Raw genomic sequence first — 21,567 nt, forward strand, 5'->3', positions numbered from 1 at the left:
CATTCTCCCTGCATTGTTTTTACTTTTGTTCCTTATTTTCAGTACCCTTTCCTAACACCATTTCCTCTTAGTTTTATTTAATTGAGATTGCACAATACCATCACATTTGCTCAAGCTTCTTTAGACTATAATTTTGCTTTGTTTAGCAGGCTAACAAAGATTTTTAAGGCTATCAAGTAAATCATGATTTTTCTCTGTGCTAAAATGGGTTAAGTGAAAACGAGTAATTGTTTAGTGGGATCTTTAAAAGGACTTAAAGTTTAATAACTCAAGTATCCTATTACAAGTTTTAAAATACCCCACAAATATTTTACCTGTTTTTTTCCGTATCTTTCTGACTCGTTCTTCTGCCTAATCTACATAAAACTCCAAATACAAACTGTTCTCAAATAAGAATTTTGAGCATGGTACAAGATAAAGATTAATATAAAAATTCAAAATGGTTTCCTCTGCTTATCCTCACAATTTATAAATTATATTCCTCTCCCCATATATTTGGTTCCTTTCCCATCCCCCAATTAGTATAGAAATACAGTATGTAAATTACCACCTACAGGGAATTTTTCCCCCATAACATAGTTAGCAGCTACGTAAACCACTTAAATTCTTCAACCTATTTTATAACAAGACAATCAGTACCTGAATACACCTCTCACTATTAGAATATGAATTTTTCATAATCTCCATCAACAACCTGCTTCTAAAAACATTTTCATCGTTATTTTCTAGGACCAAGTATTAGGTGCTTTACACAAAACATGGGAGAGAAGTCCATGTCCTGAAGATCTTATAACCTAAACGATACCTTCCCTAGAGGAGCTAGGATAAAACACACCAGCATTTGGGAGGGACATGAAGGGCCAGGCATTCCAGATTATGTGATAATGTATTTATTCAGTTTTGGCAGACACAACTTCCATTTTTCATGTTATTTATTTGTAATGAAGCACATTTAGTGATGCTTAGTTTTACCTAGAAGAAATAATTCTTGTTAGGTGCAGGCATTAAGTGGGAGATTTTCTAATGCACGAACAGGAGTCAGACACCTAATTACCATCTGTGCCTTTGAAAGTCTCCCCCTAATTCTGTATTACAGTCTATGTAAGATGTATTTTATCAATACACCATTCTCCAAAACATTCAAAATAGCGATCCACTTTGTCGGGCAGGACACAATATACTGAAGTGTATACTTTACAAAGCTGCTCAAACTCATGTTTAAGTTCTAAAAGATCAAATACACAACAGTGCTTACTGAAGAAGAGGAGCTCTGAAAAGTTTTTCCACAACTGAAAGTACTTCTGCCCTTTTAATTTTTTATTCCCCAATGAAAAAACAAAACAAAACACAAAAAACTTATTTTCCAAAAAGCATTTCCTAAAATCCAAACCAGGACAGATGTTCAATGTTTCAGCTTACATAACATTAGCTCATTTCACCAAACATTAACACATGTTCTGTAGGTTATTTAGGGAACACACAACAATCTCTCACTAACACCAGCTCTCTAAAGTTTCTTTAGGCCAGCTAAACCTCCCAAGCTTTCAGCATAATTTCACAGAGTTTAGCAAATGTACACAGCCCAGATTGGATACCAAGACTATCTAAAACAGAACTCCACAAAGCTTCTGGACAGTACAGTAGATACCCTTTCATCACAATATTACACTGCAGCTAATTAAAGTTAGACTGATCTAGCAGCAATTAACCTGTAAACTAATCAAACAAAAGAACTGCAATAAAACTAAAGGAAGCCTGGGATAACAGTAATGCATTTTCGTGCGACACAAAAACAGGTTCTCTTCTCAGTTTTGAACCAAGATTGTTTTAAAATGTATAGTAATTGTGACAGAGCACGCTACCCTGTAACTGAAAGTTAGAAACTGTATATGTAACGTTCACTTTTATTTTATATATCTACTGAACATCTTCCATGTCCATACCAAACACTGCTGAGAGATAATGCAGAGAAAAGGAAACACCTGAAAGCCCACAGATAACATTTTCAAAAACCGGGGCTTACTATTAGAAATCTAACTGACCTATTTTCTCAAGTGGAGAGCACCCAGAAGCTCCAGTGAAATGAAAAGAAGGTACTATGTTAAGAAAACAGTCTATTAGGTAGTTAACTTTAAGCAGTGACAATTTAAGATCTAGGTCCACTAAATTAGGAACTCTCTCCAACCAATGGAAGTATTTTAGTCACCCATTTATTTTCTTGGCTTAAAGATCATTTCCAGGAAGATAAGCTGCAAAAGCTTTCATTTTTCTTTCACATGAAATCATATATCTGGCAGAGTTTTGAAAGTTCTTCCTAAAATATCCTTTTGCCATTGTTCCCAGAAATTTAAGGGGAACATGGTATACTGTACAGACTATGAAATCAGAATCCTTTGAATTCCTGTTACAGACATTTTACTGGAGGAAGGTGAAAAGCTACTCGCTACTCATGACTGATAGGAGCTGGGACACACAGATATAGTTTATTAATATGTAACACAGTAAGATTTAAGCTAGAATCAGAATAAAGGCCCCACTGTGGTGGGCACTGTACTCAAATAATCAAGATGTCCTTGTCCCAAAGAGCTCACAATCTTCTTGGTGACCTCTCTGGTACAGAGAGTCTCTGCTGAAATAACACCTATTCTCTCCTCCTCACAATTCTGCTTGGTTTTTCCTCCTGTGAACTGCCTACTATGGGCATGAGGGGCAAGGCTGGTCCTGCACTCCAGCCCTCGTTTCCCCTGCACAGGCTCACCTAGGCATCTGCATACTTGGGGAAAAAGTAAACAGGTGGCTGAGTCAGAATGGCTGGAATTCTGGGTGTGAAGGGATTGTGCCCTTATCCAAAAGGCCCTCTCTGTCTAGGAAGCTCTGTTCTCCCACTTCCTCTGAAAACAGGGATTCTTCACAGTCCAACCAACCACTCCCTCCCCTCACACCTCCAAAGGCCAGGCAGAAGGTGCCTGCCATGCTTGGCGGTGTGGGAGGTCAGCAGAAAAAGCATCTACAGCAGTTGACCGTGACCCTTGGTAACCACAATGGACATCAGCTAATGATATCTGATGCAAAGAAGACTTAGGGGCCTGCAAGAAGTTGATGTTTCACATATATTTGTGACTAGACCCCAAAAAGGAGCAACGGATTAATTAGATGGATAAAAATTAGTGAATATCAAATCTAATAGAAGTTGGGGAAAATTCCATTGCATTATTGGTCAAGGGAAATTTAACTTAGGTTTAAGATAGTTAACAAGAAAGGTATTTTTAAAAGGTCAACTTGTGGTTTTTAAAATGAATCCAAAAGCCAAATATATAAAACAAAGTGAGGAACTCCCTTTTTCCACCAATAGCTTATCAAGTTACCCCTAGCTCACTAACACTCACAGAAAGTCAATCAGTGCTTTGTTGGCAGGATTTATCTTTACCACTAGCAGCAGATTTACTTGTAATCTTAGCTATAAATCTGAGTTGACTGAAATTGTTATCTATGTTGGAATCTTTAAAGGAGCCTATGATATTTAGGCCCTCAAATTCCACACACCTGAATGCGATGGTCTATGTATACTTAGGGTCCTGCCTCAGCTCAGGGGACCGGACTAGATGACCTCTCTAGGTGCCTTCCAGCCCTACATTTCTATGATTCTGTGAAATTCTACTGCAAAAGCAGCATAGGTTGATCCTGCACCTAATCAGCCACTCCATCAGCAGCAACAAGGCCCGACTAGCCATTTTCTTCCTTTTCCTGCTGCTGTGAAGAGCAAAAAGTAGAGAGGAAGAACAAATTCATGCAACTCCACTTAGCTTCCCTCTAAATCTATTTATAAGAGCTCTTCAGTTGCCTGAGGACAAAAACTCAATCCTTTCATACACCCTCAGAACACCAGCTGGATGGTCTGCAAGGCTAGTGGAAACATTCCAACTCACTTCAAATAACTTTGGCTTCTTTCAGTTGTTACACAGCTTTCATTTAGTAGCTGGGATATTCTGCACACCCTACAGGGACATTGGTCAACTTAATTTTACTATTCTACATTAATATACAACTAGAATCCCTCTCATCAACTCTCACTTATCACTGAAATATGTTTTTAGTAGGTAAACACCCCAAGATGTTTGGAAGACCTTTGTAAATTTAGTGTGGCAGCATGTATTTAGAGCATGGACACAGACTCCCCCAACAGCAGCTTCCCAGAAAAGCCACTACGGATAAGCAATCTCCAAATCGGAAGCAAATTTTAAAAAATCTTGAGCTTATTAGAAATCAAACATCTGTGCAAGGCATCTTGGAGGGTTGGGGGGAGAGGAGGGTTGAGGGTATTGTGTACTGTGTGCAAGAAAAAAAATCATTGTTTTTTATATGGCTGGCTCTTTTACATGACGACGGCTGGCAAAAGGAGAGTCAGACAGTGTGATGCAAAATTGACTGTTTTTAAAGAAAACACTGAAATTATTTTTAACTTTCTTCATATTGACAGCATCCTTTATCTTTCTTAAGTGCCCCAATCATCATTTGTAAAGAGTTGACCTCAACTGTCCAGAGAGCTCTTCCTCACGTCCCAACTTTCCACATTGAATGCACCTGTGCATCACCTAAACAATTTCAGTGGAGCACAATGGTATCATGAAAGGTACTACATGCTAGCAGAACAGGAGATAGCTTTAGACCACTCAAAAGGGACATGGAACAAGAGTAGAGCCCTAATACTTAAGTATTTATCTATGTGAAGTTCAAATTGGATAAAGTTCATTTGTCCAATCATATCAGATTACATTCTAACACATTTCAGGAAGAAAATCCTATCATTTTAGCATTTGGAATTCTATTTTCATTTTTCTAGGCATTGCACAGCTGAGTTAGTTTACGTGGTTTAGAAGTCCATGAATTTTTATTCCATCATCAGTTATGGAATTTTCAGCAGGGCCTGGAGGTCCTTTGAGGAGTTTCTATTCAGAGGATAAAAAATTACCTTTATTATTTAGCATTCTTTATTTGTTCACATGTTGAAGGATTACTTGCACTGTATAGTACATAAAAAATGTAAACTTTGGGACAGGGCTTCTCCCTTCAACTCAGAATGTAACGCTGGGCAGTACATGATTGAAATCAGAAATCACATAGCAGATCTCCATGGGAAACGCCTTACACCTGGCCTGTCTGTGTGGACTTAATTGCAAGATCTACCCCTCAGCATCTAAATCTGTATACTGTCTGTCTTTATTCTTTAAAACATTCTTTATAACATTTATAACACAAATGCATAAAGTATCTTTGTTCTAAATAGTTCCATCCCATATATGCATGTCAGGGGATAAAGACACATGATAATCCTTCCATAATGTAGGATAGGTAGAAGCTGCTACAATTTCAAGTCCATCAGAATCGGAAATTATAGTAAGGCACTACTGGGGTCCCAGTTGCAGAAATGGAAAGTTGGGGTGACTGAAGCTTTTGGAGGGGAAAAACGAAAGTGTCAGGACAAGATGTTCCTTTCAAATCTTGTTACTCCAAACACTTCCCCAAAGCAAAATACATTAAACACAAAGTAAAAACTTTGAATTGACTAGAAAAACAGGAGCAGCTCAAACTCAGTCTGTGTATTTATTCAACTATCAAGCATCGTAATGAGTTCGTGAACTGCCCAGCTGAACAAATCAAATGGAAGATCATCAAGATTGACAAACTGAGTATTTCTTAGATTTAAGTTTTCCCGTAAAAGATGTATTCAACTACTTTATTATGAGTTTATGACCAGATGAAAGGAATGTCAGGGGAAAGTTAAACCACAAAAGTGACTGAAATTCTAAAAGGAAAATTTACTCCCACTCTTTCTTGCACAGAATTATCTCCTGTCAAAACAGTAAGGTATGTAAAAATAAACAGGTACTAGAGGTCATATCTTGGACAACACACAACAGAAGAACAAAACTAAGAGTAAAATTCATATGACAAGCAAAAGCATCAATACATAAAAAAGCAACAATTTCACACTTCCTATGGCCAACCCGCACTAGAAAACCATTCTTTCCTGTACAAAATGTAGGTTACATTTGTTTTAATAAGCTAGGTAACAAATTCACTTAAAGTTTATTGATGATAATTATGCCAGAATGTTCATTCTATTATGTAACTAACAGCTGAAGATGATATCTCTTCTGTTGCTCATTTTATTTACTACTTATATATTTCTTTATTGTTTAAGCACACTCATTGCTGGGACATTGCAAATAATCTCCAAGGATTTAAAGGAATAGCCATTATTCAAGTTTACCACAAGCTGAAATCTATACTTTTTACCAAGTCTGGAGAAACCCTGAGGAAAGAGGAATAAAACCTGATACCATGTGACTCTTCTAGACAGGTGCCTGAAACCAAAGCAAATACACTAAGATGAAATACTTCAGTGATCTGTAAAAGGAGACAATGGTGGGGGGAAAAAACCACTGGGAAGCTGAATAATCTGACGCTGCATGCCCTGTCCAGCTTTGGAGACACTAGACAGTAGGGAAAAAATCATTATCCTGGAAAATAAAAACGATGCCCCATTTAAAAGTTTCAGAGTAGGAGGTTATTTCTCTATAGTGTCACATTAAAGATTTAAGCAGGAGAAGAAGTGTAAAGGGTGGGGAATGGGTGTTGTGCCACATTTCGATCCACACTACAGCCCCCATCCTGTAAACTGTCCCACATATGGGCAGTCCTGTGCTCATACAGAGTCCTGCTGACCTCATCAGGTATTTGCCTAAATGAATCAGTTGCAAGAATGGGTGCTATGGTTTGTTCACTTCAAATCAGGGAAGAGGAGGGTTTTTATTGCTTTTATGGACTTTTTTTTCCCACTCATTAAAAACATTTGAAATACTAGAGTTTTAAATATAATTTAATATTTTGTGCATATTTCCTTAATTTAAGTACTAAAGTGCGGCCACTCAGGGTCCTGTACTAATACTGCTGTGTATAATCTGATACAATTAAAGCAGAGCAGGAGCTGCTTGAGGATATCAGCTGTTCAGAGAGAGGAAAAGAACTCTGATCTCCAATCTCTGCGATTAAGTAAAGGATGATTTTTGTAATGTCTGCGTACTGGTAATTTTAAGTATCAGCATATATTATAAGAATTTACAATCTTAAATATCTTTATATAAGCATGTGTATCTTTAAATATACAACAGCTTTTGAAGTTGCCATTGTGTTTGTGTTCTAATCTTGAATTTTCTTTTTTTTTTTTTTTTTTTGGTAGCCAGCCATAACCTGGTGCTATCTTTCATCCTGTCTCTGATCCCTCCAGCGGGAGACCGGCTTCCCTCTCAACACCAGCTCTTACACTTTCCTGTGTCCCAAAGAAAGGGAACCAGTTAACAGTTCCTTATTACTTCCTTTCCCTCCTCCAATCTCTAGAAAACACCCTGGGCAGACCGAGCATCTCAAATTCTTTGTTTACCTTCCCTCAGCTGCCTGCTTTACCCTCCCACACAGCCCACAGTTTACTGTGTGTACTGGGTTCCTCCCCATGCTGACAGCTGCTTCCTGGATAGGAGAAGTATTTTATCATGCTTTCCATTTAACTTGCTTGAAGCTTCAAAAGGAGGCTGAAACAGACAAAACCTCTCTAAATTGCCATGACACAAGTAAGGAGATTGGATTTTATTCTTGTATGTGACACCTTGGTTAAGCCATATATCTGCTCCATGCCTCGGTTTCTCTTTCTATAAAATGGCAACAGTACCAGCCTCACACCAGTGTTTCAAGGCTTAATTCATTCATGTTTGCAAAACATTTTAATATTCTCAAATGGAAGGGGACCTAGAACTGCACAGTATCATCATCAAAATGGAATGCATCACACAAGAGCAGTATCAATAAGATCATGTGTGCAGAAAAACACCTTCCATGGTATTAGCTTTTTACTAGTTCAAATATGGGATGTCTACACTGCAATCAGAACCCCATGGCTGGCCCATGCCAGCTGGCTTGGGCTAAGGGGCCGTTTAATTGCAGCGTAGATATTTGGGCTCGGGCTGGAGTCCAGGCTCTAGGACCACTGCAAGGTGGAAGGGTCCCAGAGCTTGGCTAGAGCTTAAACAGCCCCTTAGCCGGAGCCCTGCAAACCTGAGTCAGCTGGCATGGGCCAGCCAGGGGTTTTTCAATGAAGTGTAAACATACCCACAGATAATCGTTAGACGACAAGTTTGGCAACGGAGAACAGTTTCCAGTTCACCCCTCTCAAGAAACCAGAACTACTCTTTAAATGTAGGTGTGAAGATGACAGTTTGAATGTGACATATTCACAGCTCCACTACATGTCTTCCACTTGCACAACAGAAGTTGCTGATTGGTGGCTGTTTTTCTAATCGCTCCCTGTTTTACTATGAGAAGGCAGACAACTTCAATAGGTTTTCTATATTTAATCAGCTCCCTTTTTTTCTACATCAGCGTGATGTAACTGCAAATCTCAGACACTACTCTGGCTTCAAGGTTGTTTCAGACATCTATTTTCTCTTAAGTCAGACACCAAAATACCTCCATAATGAAAATGCTTGTCCCACTGGGTATGCATATATGCATAGTGGGAGGTTGGTATAATGAATTAAAGCCTGCTGTACATGTATTATTTCTTGGATTGTTACTGAAGGAAATAAATCAGCTTTCAATGCATAATTTTCACTTAGAATTAAAAATCCAAAGCATTGCCAGATAAGTGATGAGAAAGGGGTTTTTTGCACCATATGCTGATGTAGTTCAAGTGTATTTTTGGGTGGAAGAAACACTTAGGGTCAAAGCAAGTGGAAGGAAAACAGACACTGCCCATACTGATGGTTAAATCACTAGAAACAGTTGCTGGCATGGTGAGAAACACTGGAAAGCCATAGAGTAGGTCTGGCACTTAGCCGACCCATGCCAGAAGATGAGGGTTTTGTGGTGGCAGCAACTTGGGAGGCAAATGATAAAGGGAACAAAGATAGTGTGGGGCTGCATCTAGCGCCTTTTATATCCCAAGCACATTACAGGTAGATACTGGTAGTACAGCTGTTGAGTAAACTAGCATGGTACCCAACATGCGCTCACCAACAGCTCACAAATAGCACTGACATAAGAACCTGTTTTATTTTGAGAAATATCATAGGCCGCAACATCTCAGATACGTTCTACTCTTTGTCCAACTTAAAGAGCCCATATTCTTTTTCAGTCATCAGCAAGGGGCAAAGGCAACACCTCACATTAGCATCCAATCTGAAGATTACTGTTAACTATTCAGCCGAAACCCTTATACTATTATGCATAGAGCTTGAAACTAAATCCCAATGCGGAACTTGGAGCAACAAATTCCTTTCCTTGCCTAAATTCAGTCGAACTGCCAGTGTGGACTCAGATCGACAGGGTATGTTTTCACACGAGAATATATATATATATAGTTTATATATAAAAATGAGCGGATAAACTATTACTGTCACAAATTATGTGGGGCTAGAGCTATTTCCAAACATGATGTTTACTAATGACAGATTGTCAGAGTTAATTAAATTCCTAAGTACTGATTTCATCAGACCGCCTAACCCTATCACTTACAAGGTGAATTATGGCTTTTAATTGTTCCAATTTTACCTGCTAATGAAAATGCATGGTGCCATTAGTAAGGCCTGTCAGCTACATTTATGTGCAAAGAAACGATCTGACTCTGCTTTGGTGACCTAATCCTGTCCATGAAAACAGCCTGAATGTCACTTTCAAGTACAGTACAGTAAATAACTATCCCTAAAGACAAAGAGGACAGATGGGAATACGCTCAGAACAGAGCAACAAATCACAGAATCAAAAAAAACAAAATATTCCAGGTCTGAGTGCCATTAAAGTTCTACAGAACAGAAACAAGTTTGTTTCCTGAAAGAACTAATCAAATATTTATTACCTTCTGCTCATGAGATTAATAAATAAATAAATAAAAATCAGTGGAGATACCGATTATGCTCTTTTCATTGTGAGGCTCTCTCAGTTTCGGGACTTACCCACCATTTATTTTTATTTGTTTCTTATTATTGATAGCCGCTTGAAGCGGCAGTACTAGCCAGTGACTTTCCAACACCTTTTCCAACATTCCAGTAGAGGATTTCTGAGCGTTCATGTACAAATCCAACTGCTGCTCCTTTTGCAATGGTCCTCAAACATCACCTCTATCAATAGTAGTAGAGAAGCAACTTAAGTCCCTTCCATGTGAAGTAATAAAATCTAGAAAATTTTTGCATCACTATTGCATTTTCCCATGAAAATGGCCGACTCCACAGTGGAGCCTCACACAGATTTTTAACTACAAAGACTAGTTAACACCTCAAGAATACTATGCTCTAACATTCTGAACTGTATAACCTCCTACAACAAGCATTAATTTGAAACAGGTGTTACAGTAGACAAATGAAACTACGTATGACTACTGCTAAAAAGACATCTACGGAAAGGGACAAGACAGAGAGAGATGTGCTTAAAACTTAAGAAAATCAAAAGAAAAACAAATTTAGATGATACACAAAACAAGGGGAAAACGCTACAGTACAAAAGCGGTGTCTCCTCCCTCTTCAAAACAAGACAAGCACTGCCATGAAGAGAATGAATAGTTACCTGCATCCATATCTGCAAAGAATGGAACAGCCAGTAAGGAAAAGAAGGAACCAGAAATTCAGTGTCTCAGAGTTGGATTTAAAGTTCATAAGGAGAATAAATAAAAATCAAGAAAATATTTTTAGTGAAAAATATACCTCAATTATGTGCTACGATGATATACATGGTCTCAAATGGTACAAGTGACTAAGCTTAAATTAAAACAACAAATACAATGAAAGTTTTGAACTACATATTAAACTATAGCATAAAACTAGAATTAAAAAAAACAAAACAAAAAAAAACTGTTCTTCTCCAGGCCCCAAAATTAGTGTTCTAAAAAATAATGGAACAAATTCATAACACAGAAGTTTTATTTGAAAATCTTTATGGTCTCTGGTACAAGAAACTTAAGGGCCCAATCCTGTATACATCCAATACCAAGGGTGGTGGTAGTTGCCTTCAGCAGCCAAATTGAAATTAATGGAAGTAGTCACAGTAGTAAGCATTACATTGGGTAGTGAGTGAAATTTATGAAACTGAGATTAAGAACATTTCCCATATGGACAAATACTTCATGGGAAAGCATTTAAAAATGATAAGATACTGCAAAAAAAAAAGGTATACAATTGTACTTGTTGCCTCTCCACTATGACAAATGTTCAAAGGAAGCATACTTTATTTTTTACCAACATTGCAGAACGACCAGTGATGATTTTTTTTACTGTACTTTTTCTGTATGATATATAAAAACATCAATTAACAGTGCATTGCACGAAAGCAAAATAATTAAAATCAGCATGCTTTTAATCATCCGCATATCCACTTACCTTCAGGAGATTCCTCCTGGACATATGTGCCAGTCAGATACCGGTGCACAAGTGCAGACTTGCCACTAGCTAAATTCCCCACAATTCCCTGGAATGAAAAGATGATACATGTTGAGCCATAATCAAACCTTCTGATATTTAAAAAATATAACAAACAGTATGATTTGTATAATTTTCTTTAAACAAAAAAATCTCTCAATCCCCCAAAAGAAGATTTAATATTTTAACCTCTAAGTTTATGAGAAATACCATTTATAAGAAAAAGAAAAACTAGCAATGTACCTCAGAACACACAACCCCCAAAAAAATTCATTGTGAGAGCACTAAGGCTGCTGCACACCGCATACATAGCACAAAAGGAATGCCATGAGAAGTGAAGCTATTTACAGTCCCTTCCCTCTACTCCTCCTCCAGCACACACATCACCACTACTGTACACTATATACAATAGTGCACTGCAATCTTAGCTCTGCCCCCCAGACTTCCAGAACACATCAATGATCTCAGGTAGCAATTCTGATGTAACTGATGCTGCAGAGTCAGCAGAAGAAACACTATTGTTATGAGTCACACAAAGTTAATTTCTTTTGTTTGTTTGTTAAAAACCTGCAAGTAAGTGGCAGTTACAATTGCTCCGTTCGCTTCAAATTCTTGCTCTAATCCACCCCTTTGGTAGCTCATTTACTTCATTTACTTCTGATAAGCTGTCCCCTACACTCGGAAGAAGCACCGTCTTGTGCATTTGTCAATCATTCCCCTGTATTCAAATTCCTCCTTAAAATACAGTTCTGAAAGCATTTACTTGATAATATACCTTTTTGAAAAGGTGGAATACTACTATACATGATTTCAAGACCACACTTTTTCCTGGTTGTTCATTGTGAGTCTCAACAGTTCTATTATCCATCTAGTTCAGTACTTAAGCTCTTGGGTCAGTGACTGACTGTGTGCCACTATGCACTTTTGGTCTCTGAACGCAATAAAGGTGTTTAATGAACAAAAAATTAATAGGTTTCAGAGTAGCATTCGTGTTCATCTGTATCCGCAAAACGAAAAGGAGTACTTGTGGCACCTTAGAAACTAACAAATTTATTTGAGCATAAGCTTTCGTGAGCTACAGCTCACTTCATCGGATGCATTCAGTGGAAAATAAAAGTGGGGACTGAATGCATCCGATGAAGTGAGCTGTAGCTCACGAAAGCTTATGCTCAAATAAATTTGTTAGTCTCTAAGGTGCAACAAGTACTCCTTTTCTTTTTACAAAATTAATAGACATTCTATCCATTTCATGAGATCCTTCTTATTGGCATGCTGAACTAAGGTGGTTTGTTCAAAATGATATGTAGGATACCAAACAATCCCAAAGTGACAGAGTTTGGGCAGTGGGCTTAGAATCACAGAATATCAAGGTTGGAAGGGACCTCAGGAGGTCATCTAGTCCAACCCCCTGCTCAAAGGAGGACCAATCCCCAATTTTTGCCCCAGATCCCTAAATGGATTGAACTCTCAACCCTGGGTTTAGCAGGCCAATGCTCAAACCACTGAGCTATTCCTCCCCCCCAATTGGGGAAAGCCTTATGATCTTGGATCTATTCTCCCTCACTGCAAGCATACTCCAGTAAAGAACAGGTGAAGGTAGCTTCTTGAAAGTTGCTTACTCTCCTTCCATACTCCAAAGGTAGCCAGTAATGCAGCTGTGGAAGTACCTTAAGCAAAGAGCTCATAATCCAAGCTCATGGACACAGCCCTTGCCCAATAGGCCATATAAACCTTTAGGTGCAGGGAGAGATGTGGACTACAAGTGTGGGAACATAGAATCATAGAATATTAGGATTGGAAGAGACCTCAGGAGGTAATCTAGTCCAACCCCCTGCTCAAAGCAGAACCAACACCAACTAAACCATCCCAGCCAGGACTTTGTCAAGCCGGGCCTTAAAAACCCCTAAGGATGGAGATTCCACCACCTCCCTAGGTGACCCATTCCAGTGCTTCACCACCCTCCTAGTGAAATAGTGTTTCCTAATATCCAACCTAGACCTCCCCCACTGCAACTTGAGACCATTTCTTCTTGTTCTGTCATCTGTCACCACTGAGAACAGCCTAGCTCCATCCTTTTTGGAACCCCCCTTCAGGTATTTGAAGGCTGCTATCAAATCCCCCCTCACTCTTCTCCAGACTAAATAACCCCAGTTCCCTCAGCCTCTCCTTGTAAGCCATGTGCCCCAGCCCCCAATCATTTTTGTTGCCCTGGATCATAGAATATCAGGGTTGGAAGGGACCTCAGGAGGTCATTTAGTCCAACCCCCTGCTCAAAGCAGGAACAATCCTCAATTTTTGCCCCAGATCCCTAAATGGACCCCTCAAGGATTGAACTCACAACCCTGGGTTTAGCAGGCCAATGCTCAAACCACTGAGCTATCCCTCCCTCCCCTAAAAAGAGAGGAGTGCCAGAGACTCTCCTGAATAAAAATAGAAAGGAATTTAAAATAGATAATAAGGAGGGCAAGAAAGAAAGAAAAAAGCAGAGAGAAAGGGGGAAATGGAGGGATCAGAGCTACTGCATTGGGCCATAGTGCATGAGGGAACACAAGTCTATGAATCAGCTGTTGGGGGGGAGAGAGCTTGATCACAAGCAGTTTGGGAGTCACCTGCAGGAAAAGAAACTAACAGGATTATGTCAAGAGAAATGCCACTGTATTTATGAGCATAGGTGCTACCAACCTAAGCAACAGACCAAAATAAATAAATCCCAAGTAAAGCTGGAGCTAAGTGGTAGTAGGAAGGCCATCTGTTCAGCAGGGTTCTGTGAGAGCCAACTTTGAAGAGTGATTAAACAGAGCACACCGGAAGATTTTAATCTAATTTCATCTAAGAGGAATTACTGAGTATGCTGGTACATGCTGAAACATATACATCTAAAAATAAGTGTTAGGTAAGACTCTGGACAAGTTCAATCATTTGGACAGCTTGGATTTGCCTCATTCTCAAACACCAGCTAAACAAAAGGATGCTCTCTGGTAACCTATGACATGGCTTCAACTGAAGACAAAAATGTCTATAGGTTACTATGTCATGACTAGAGGTAAAACCTGAAACCCTGCTAAGACTGATGGGGCATGCCAATTCATTTGGCAGACCTCCAAAAGCATACAAGACAGCTACATAATTGTGTGGCTGCAAACATTTTGGGCCAAACTTTCAAAACTTGTCTCTGAAATTTGCATCCCAGGACCAACCTGCATGAAAACAGACATTTATGTGTACAAATTGTCTTGACATCTCCAATTGCATGACTGGCACAGGGTGAACTTGCAGTCTGGCTGAAAACGTGTTGCTCAACATTCTACTACTATTATACAGCAGCCTAGCCCAGTGGCTCTCAACCTTTCCGGACTACTGCACCCCTTTCAAGAGTCTGATTTACCTTGTGTACCCCCAAGTTACACCTCGCTTAAAAACTACTGGTTTACAAAATCAGACATAAAAATACAAAAAAAGTGTCACAGCACACTATTACTGAAAAATTGCTTACAATCTCATAGGGCTGTCAAGTGATTAAAAAAATTAATTGTGATTAATCATGCTATTAAACAATAAAATACTATTTAAACAAACCTTTTTTTGGATGTTTTCTACATTTTCAGACATATTGATTTCAATTACAACACAGAATACAAAGTGTACAGTGCTCACTTTATATTTATTTTTATTACAAACGTTTGCACTGTAAAAAACAAAATAAATAGTATTTTCAATTCATCTAATACTAGTACTGCAGTGCAATCTCTTTATAATGAAAGCTGAACTTATCAATGTAAAATTATGTACAAAAAAACCTGCATTCAAAAATAAAACAAAAAACTTTAGAGCCTACAAATCCATCTGTGTTTAGCCAATTGCTCAGACAAACAAGTTTGGTTACAATTTGCAGGAGATAATGCTGCCCGCTTCTTGTTTACAGTGTCACCTGAAAGTGAGAACAGGTGTTTGCATGCACTATTGTAGCCGGCATCGCATGATATGGACATGCTAGATGTGCTAAGGATTCATATGGCCCTTCATGCTTCACCATTCCAGAGGAAATGCTCCACGGATTCTGCTCAATAACAATCCAAAATAGTGCAGAGCAACATATGTTCATTTTCATCATCTGAGTCAGATGCCGCCAGCAGAAGGCTGATTTTCTTTTTTGGTGGTTTGGGTTCTGTAGTTTCCGTATCGGAGCGTTGCTCTTTTAAGACTTCTGAAAGCATGCTCCTCGCCTCGTCCCTCTCAGATTTTGGAAGGCATTTCAGATTCTTAATCCTTGGGTTGAGTGCTGTAGCTATTCTGACAGGGTCAGGCCAGATGGCTACAGGAGAGTGATAGAAGGCAGATATATTAGCCCCAGGTTAAGTAGGTCCCTTTTCCCTGGGTAGGGTAATAGGGAAGGTTCCAGAACAATCAGGAACTTTCTGGAAACAATTAAGGCAGACAGGCTGATTAGAACACCTGCAGCCAAACAAGAAACTGCCAGACTCAACTAAGACAGGCGGGCTAATCAGGGCACCTGGGTTTAAAAAGAAGCTCACTTCAGTTTGTGGTGTGCGTGCGAGGAGCTGGGAACAAGAGGTGCAAGAAGCTGAGAGTGAGAAGGCGTACTACTGGAAGACTGAGAAGTACAAGCATTATCAGACATCAGGAGGAAGGTCCTGTGGTGAGAATAAAGAAGGTGTTGGGAGGAGGCCATGGGGAAGTAGCCCAGGAAGTTGTAGCTGTCACGCAGCTGTTACAGGAGCCGCTGTAGACAGCTGCAATCCACAGGGCCCTGGGCTGGAACCCGGAGTAGAGGGCGGGCCCGGGTTCCCCCCATCCCTCCATTCCCCCAACTCCTTACTTAATACCGGAGGAGTTGACCTGGACTGTGGGTTCCACCAGAGGGGAAGGTCTCTGGCCTGTTCCCCAATCCACTAGGTGGATCAGCAGAAACTGCGGGGATTGTTCTTCTTCCTTTTCCCCATGCTGGCCAGTGATGAGGCTAACTGAGTGAACGGCAGATTTGAGCCACAAAAGTGGCCAAACTGAAGGCTGCCGTGAACCTCTGAGGCGAGCAAATCCGCCAATAAGGGCAGGACCCACCAAGGCACTGGAGGAACTTTGTCACACTATCTTTAGAAATCTCACATTGGTACCTTCTTTGCATTTTGTCGGATCTGCAGTGAAAGTGTTCTTAAAACAAAACATGCTGGGTCATCATTCGAGACTGCTATAACATGAAATACATGGCAGAATGCAGGTAAAACAGAGCAGCAGACATACAATTCTTCCCCAAGGAGTTGAGTCACAAATTTAATTAACGTTTTGTATTTTTTAATGAGCGTCAGCATGGAAGCACGTCCTCTGGAATGCTGGCCAAAGCATGAAGAGGCATACAAATGTTTAGCATAACTGGCACGTAAATACATTGCAATGACAGCTACAAAAGTGCCATGCGAAAGCCCGTTCTCACTTTTAAGTGACATTATAAATAAGAAGGGGGCACCATTATCTCCCGTAAATGTAAACAAACTCATTTGCCTGAGCAATTGGCAGAACAAGTAATAGGACTGAGTGGACTTGTAGGGTCTATAGTTTTACATTGTTTTGTTTTTGAGTACAATCATGTAACAAAAAAAAATCTACATTTTTAAGTTGCACTTTCACGATAAGGAGATTCCACTACAGTACTTGTATGACGTGAACTTTTGTTTATCATTTTTATAGTGCAAATATTTGTAATGAAAAATAAAGTGAGCACTGTATACTTCGTATTCTGTGTTGTAATTGAAATCAATATATTTGGAAGTGTAGAAAAACATCCAAAAATACTTAATAAATTTCAATTGGTATTTTATTGTTTAACAAAAAAAAAAAGAAAAGAAGTACTTGTGGCACCTTAGAGACTAACCAGTTTATTTGAGCATGAGCTTTCGTGAGCTACAGCTCACTTCATCGGATGCATAGCATATCGTGGAAACTGCAGAAGACATTATATACACACAGAGACCATGAAACAAAACTTCCTCCCACCCCACTCTCCTGCTGGTAACAGCTTATCTAAAGTGATCATCAAGGAGGGCCATTTCCAGCACAAATCCAGGTTCTCTCACCCTCCCCCCCTCCCCCCACAGACACACATACAAACTCACTCTCCTGTTGGTAATAGCCCATCCCTCTTTGAAACCTCTCTTTATAATGCGCATGATAATCAAGGTGGGTTTTTCCAGCACTAATCCAGGTTCTCTCACCACCACCCCCCACACACACACACCCCCCTCCAAAAACCACACACACAAACTCACTCTCCTGCTGGCAATAGCTCATCTTACAATGTGCACAGCAATAATCCAAGTTTAACCAGAACGTCTTGGGGGGGGGGGGTTTTGTAGGAAAAAAACAAGGGGAGATAGGCTACCTTGCACAATGACTTAGCCACTCCCAGTCTCTATTCAAGCCCAAATTAATAGTATCTCACAAATCTTGGGAGAAAGGCCAGTCCTTGCCTACAGACAGCCCCCCAACCTGAAGCGAATACTCACCAACAACCACATACCACACAACAGAACCACTAACCCAGGAACCTATCCTTGCAACAAAGCCCGTTGTCAACTGTGCCCACATATCTATTCAGGGGACACCATCACAGGGCCTAACAACATCAGCCACACTATCAGAGGCTCGTTCACCTGCACATCCACCAATGTGATATATGCCATCACGTGCCAGCAATGCCCCTCTGCCATGTACATTGGTCAAACTGGACAGTCTCTACGTAAAAGAATAAATGGACACAAATCAGATGTTAAGAATTATAACATTCATAAACCAGTCGGAGAACACTTCAATCTCTCTGGTCACGCAATCACAGACATGAGGGTCGCTATCTTAAAGCAAAAAAACTTCAAATCCAGACTCCAGCGAGAAAGTGCTGAATTGGAATTCATTTGCAAATTGGATACTATTAATTTGGGCTTGAATAGAGACTGGGAGTGGCTAAGTCATTATGCAAGGTAGCCTATCTCCCCTTGTTTTTTTCCTACAAACCCCCCCCAAGACGTTCTGGTTAAACTTGGATTATTGCTGTGCACATTGTAAGATGAGCTATTGCCAGCAGGAGAGTGAGTTTGTGTGTGTGGTTTTTGGAGGGGGGTTTGTGTGGGGGGGGGGGGTGAGAAAACCTGGATTAGTGCTGGAAATGACCCACCTTGATTATCATGCGCATTATAAAGAGAGGTTTCAAAGAGGGATGGGCTATTACCAGCAGGAGAGTGAGTTTGTATGTGTGTCTGTGGGGGGGGAAGGGTGAGAAAACCTGGATTTGTGCTGGAAATGGCCCTCCTTGATGATCACTTTAGATAAGCTGTTACCAGCAGGAGAGTGGGGTGGGAGGAAGTTTTGTTTCACGGTCTCTGTGTGTATATAATGTCTTCTGCAGTTTCCACGATATGCTATGCATCCGATGAAGTGAGCTGTAGCTCACGAAAGCTCATGCTCAAATAAACTGGTTAGTCTCTAAGGTGCCACAAGTACTTCTTTTCTTTTTTCTTTTTACGAATACAGACTAACACAGCTGTTACTCTGAAACCTATTGTTTAACAGTGCACTTAAAAACTGCAATTACTCGCAATTTATTTTTTTAGTGACTTTCTGACAGGGAAGTAAATGGAATCTGCAAGAGCAATCATGCATCAGTCCCTAGCTGTGTAGATTCACTGTTTCAGGCACCCTGAGAAGCCAGCAAAGAGGTAAATCATCGCAGGGCTGGGGACACCCTAGCCACTGGCTCCTACCCTGAGCCAGCATCAGCTGCTAATCCCGGCTGGGCTGGAGGCAGGAGAGGACAGGACTTCCTCTTCCCCTACAAGGAGTGGCTGGGGCTGTTTCTGACCCACCTCCAGAAACATCCTCCCCTGCTTCCTGCCCCCATCGCTCCTCAGCTGCGTGCGGAGGGGTCACTTTACAGAGAGCTGCTCCCCCAACTGCCTAACCCCCGTGCATCTGGATTTCCCATACCCAGACACCCACACCAAGCCTCACCCCATACACCCAGAACTCCCCTAGCCTTCCATACCCAAACCCACCCCACTGAACCTCAACCCCTGTATCTGGAGCCTCCCTGCACCCTGACCACCTCCCACTGAGCTCCTTGCAATTGAACCCCCACACTGATGAGCCCCAGCCCCTGCACTCCCGAGCCCGCACATCCAAATCCCCACGCCACTGACCCCCAACTGGCTGCACCCAGACCCCCACGCCACCAAGCCCCACTCCCCCAGCACAGAAACACCCCCACTGAGACCCTCACACCCAGAACCATCCGCTGAGCCCCAACCACTTTCACTTGGAAGGCCCAGTCCTATTGCACTGCTCTTTGAACCCCCGCCCCCAACGAGCCTCTGTGCATCCAGATCCCCCACACTGAGACCCCCACTGAGCTGCCTCCATCTAGATAGTCCCACACAGAATCCTCTCCCCCCACACCTGCATCCCCCCACACTGAGCCCCTCCACTCTTGGATCCTGCCTGGTTGAGCTTGCTGGCCCCACACCTGGAGCAGGGCCTCAGTGTGTTTCTGTGGCAGGCCCAGGCCTTGTGCTGTGTCAGGGTTGGGTGCAGCCTCACCACTGAGTCCATGTCCTGGGGGTGGGGAGGCTGCAGGGTGATCCCCACCTTCGTACAGCCAGTGGCCTGTGCACCCCACTGCCATGCTGGAGCCTCTGCATTTATTTATTCACAAATAAAACTTACTAAATTTTGCAGGATTTTAAAATATCATGCACAGAATTTTTAATTTTTTGACGCATAATACGCTCAGGAGTAACCCTATGCCCTGAACGATGCAGGTGTCCTGTGGAAAAAATAGTATGGTATAGCGTGTAACAACACTATCACATAATGCATACCTGCCTGGGGGCAAATTAAGGTTGTCTGTGCAATCCTAACCTTTTGAGTACTTGACTCTACTACCAACATTTCCTCTAATTTTTCCCATCCACGTGCAGAATGAATTGTTATGTGCACCAATATGGAGATGATGTGTGGCGGGGGTGGCGCCGAAGGGGTTCAGAGTGTGGGAGGGGGCTCAGGGCTGGGGCATGGGGTTGGGGTGCAGGGGGATGAGGACTCCGGCTGGGGGTGTGGGCTCGGGGGTGCGGGACAAGGATGAGGGGTTATTGGTGCGGGAGGGGCCTCAGGGCTGAGACAGAGGTTTGGGGTACAGGGGGGTGAGGACTCCGGCTGGGGGTACAGACACTGGGTTGGGGCCAGGGATGAGGAGTTTGGGGTGAAAGTTGCCACGGGCTGCGGCAGGGAGAGAGCACCTGGGCTGGGGAAGAGCGTCTCTCCCTGTCCCAGCAGCACCTGGGCTGGGGCAGGGGAAGAGGTTCCTTTCCCCATCCGCCGCCCCAGCGGCTCTTGGGGAGAGGCGCCTCTTCTCGGACACCACAGCAGCTCTGGGGCTGGGTCCAGGGGAGATGTGTCTCTCCCCGCTGCAGGCCTGGAGCTGCAAGGGAGAGGCGTGTCTCCTGGCCGCGCCGCAGCCCCGGGGCTGGGGATGTTAAGTGCATGGCCCTTGGTGACTTCCTGTATGGCAATGCACCTTAGAGGGAACTTAGTCTGTATCCTTAGCCCTGGTCTACTCTAGGACTTTAGCAGCGTTAAATCGATGTAAACCTGCATCCGTCCACATGATGAAGCCCTTTATTTCGACTTAAAGAGCTCTTAAAATCAATTTCCTTACTCCACCTGACAAGTGGATTAGCGCGTAAATCGGCCTTGCTGGGTCGAATTTGGGGTACTGTGGACACAATTCGAAGGTATTGGCCTCCGGGAGCTATCCCAGAGTGCTCCATTGTGACCGCTCTGGACAGCACTCTCAACTCAGATACACTGGCCAGGTAGTCAGGAAAAGAACTGCGAACTTTTGAATTTCACTTTCCTGTTTGGACAGCGTGGCAAGCTGCAGGTGACCATGCAGAGCTCATCAGCAGAGGTGACCATGATGGAGTCCCAGAATCGCAAAAGAGCTCCAGCATGGACTGAACGGGAGGTACGGGATCTGATCGCTGTATGGGGAGAGGAATCCGTGCTATCAGAACTCCGTTCCAGTTTTCGAAATGCCAAAACCTTT

General features: G+C 41.7%; 1 protein-coding gene across 4 annotated transcripts in view; it reads right to left on the reverse strand.

Moving 5' to 3' along the window:
- The window catches only part of AGAP1 (ArfGAP with GTPase domain, ankyrin repeat and PH domain 1), a 680,051-nt gene that overhangs the window by 412,016 nt on the left and 246,468 nt on the right, over window positions 1-21,567 (reverse strand). For 2 of the 4 annotated variants that reach the window (XM_074968159.1, XM_074968161.1), the window contains exons 3-4: window positions 11,421-11,508; window positions 10,612-10,623 (exon numbers count right to left, since the gene is read on the reverse strand). In XM_074968159.1, coding sequence (XP_074824260.1) covers window positions 10,612-10,623; window positions 11,421-11,508 — 100 coding nt within the window. The remainder of the gene's footprint in view (window positions 1-10,611; window positions 10,624-11,420; window positions 11,509-21,567) is intronic. The other 2 variants (XM_074968160.1, XM_074968162.1) reach the window with 1 other exon arrangement.

The sequence above is a fragment of the Natator depressus genome, chromosome 11, assembly GCF_965152275.1.
Source record: "Natator depressus isolate rNatDep1 chromosome 11, rNatDep2.hap1, whole genome shotgun sequence".
Taxonomy (NCBI): Eukaryota; Metazoa; Chordata; order Testudines; family Cheloniidae; genus Natator; species Natator depressus.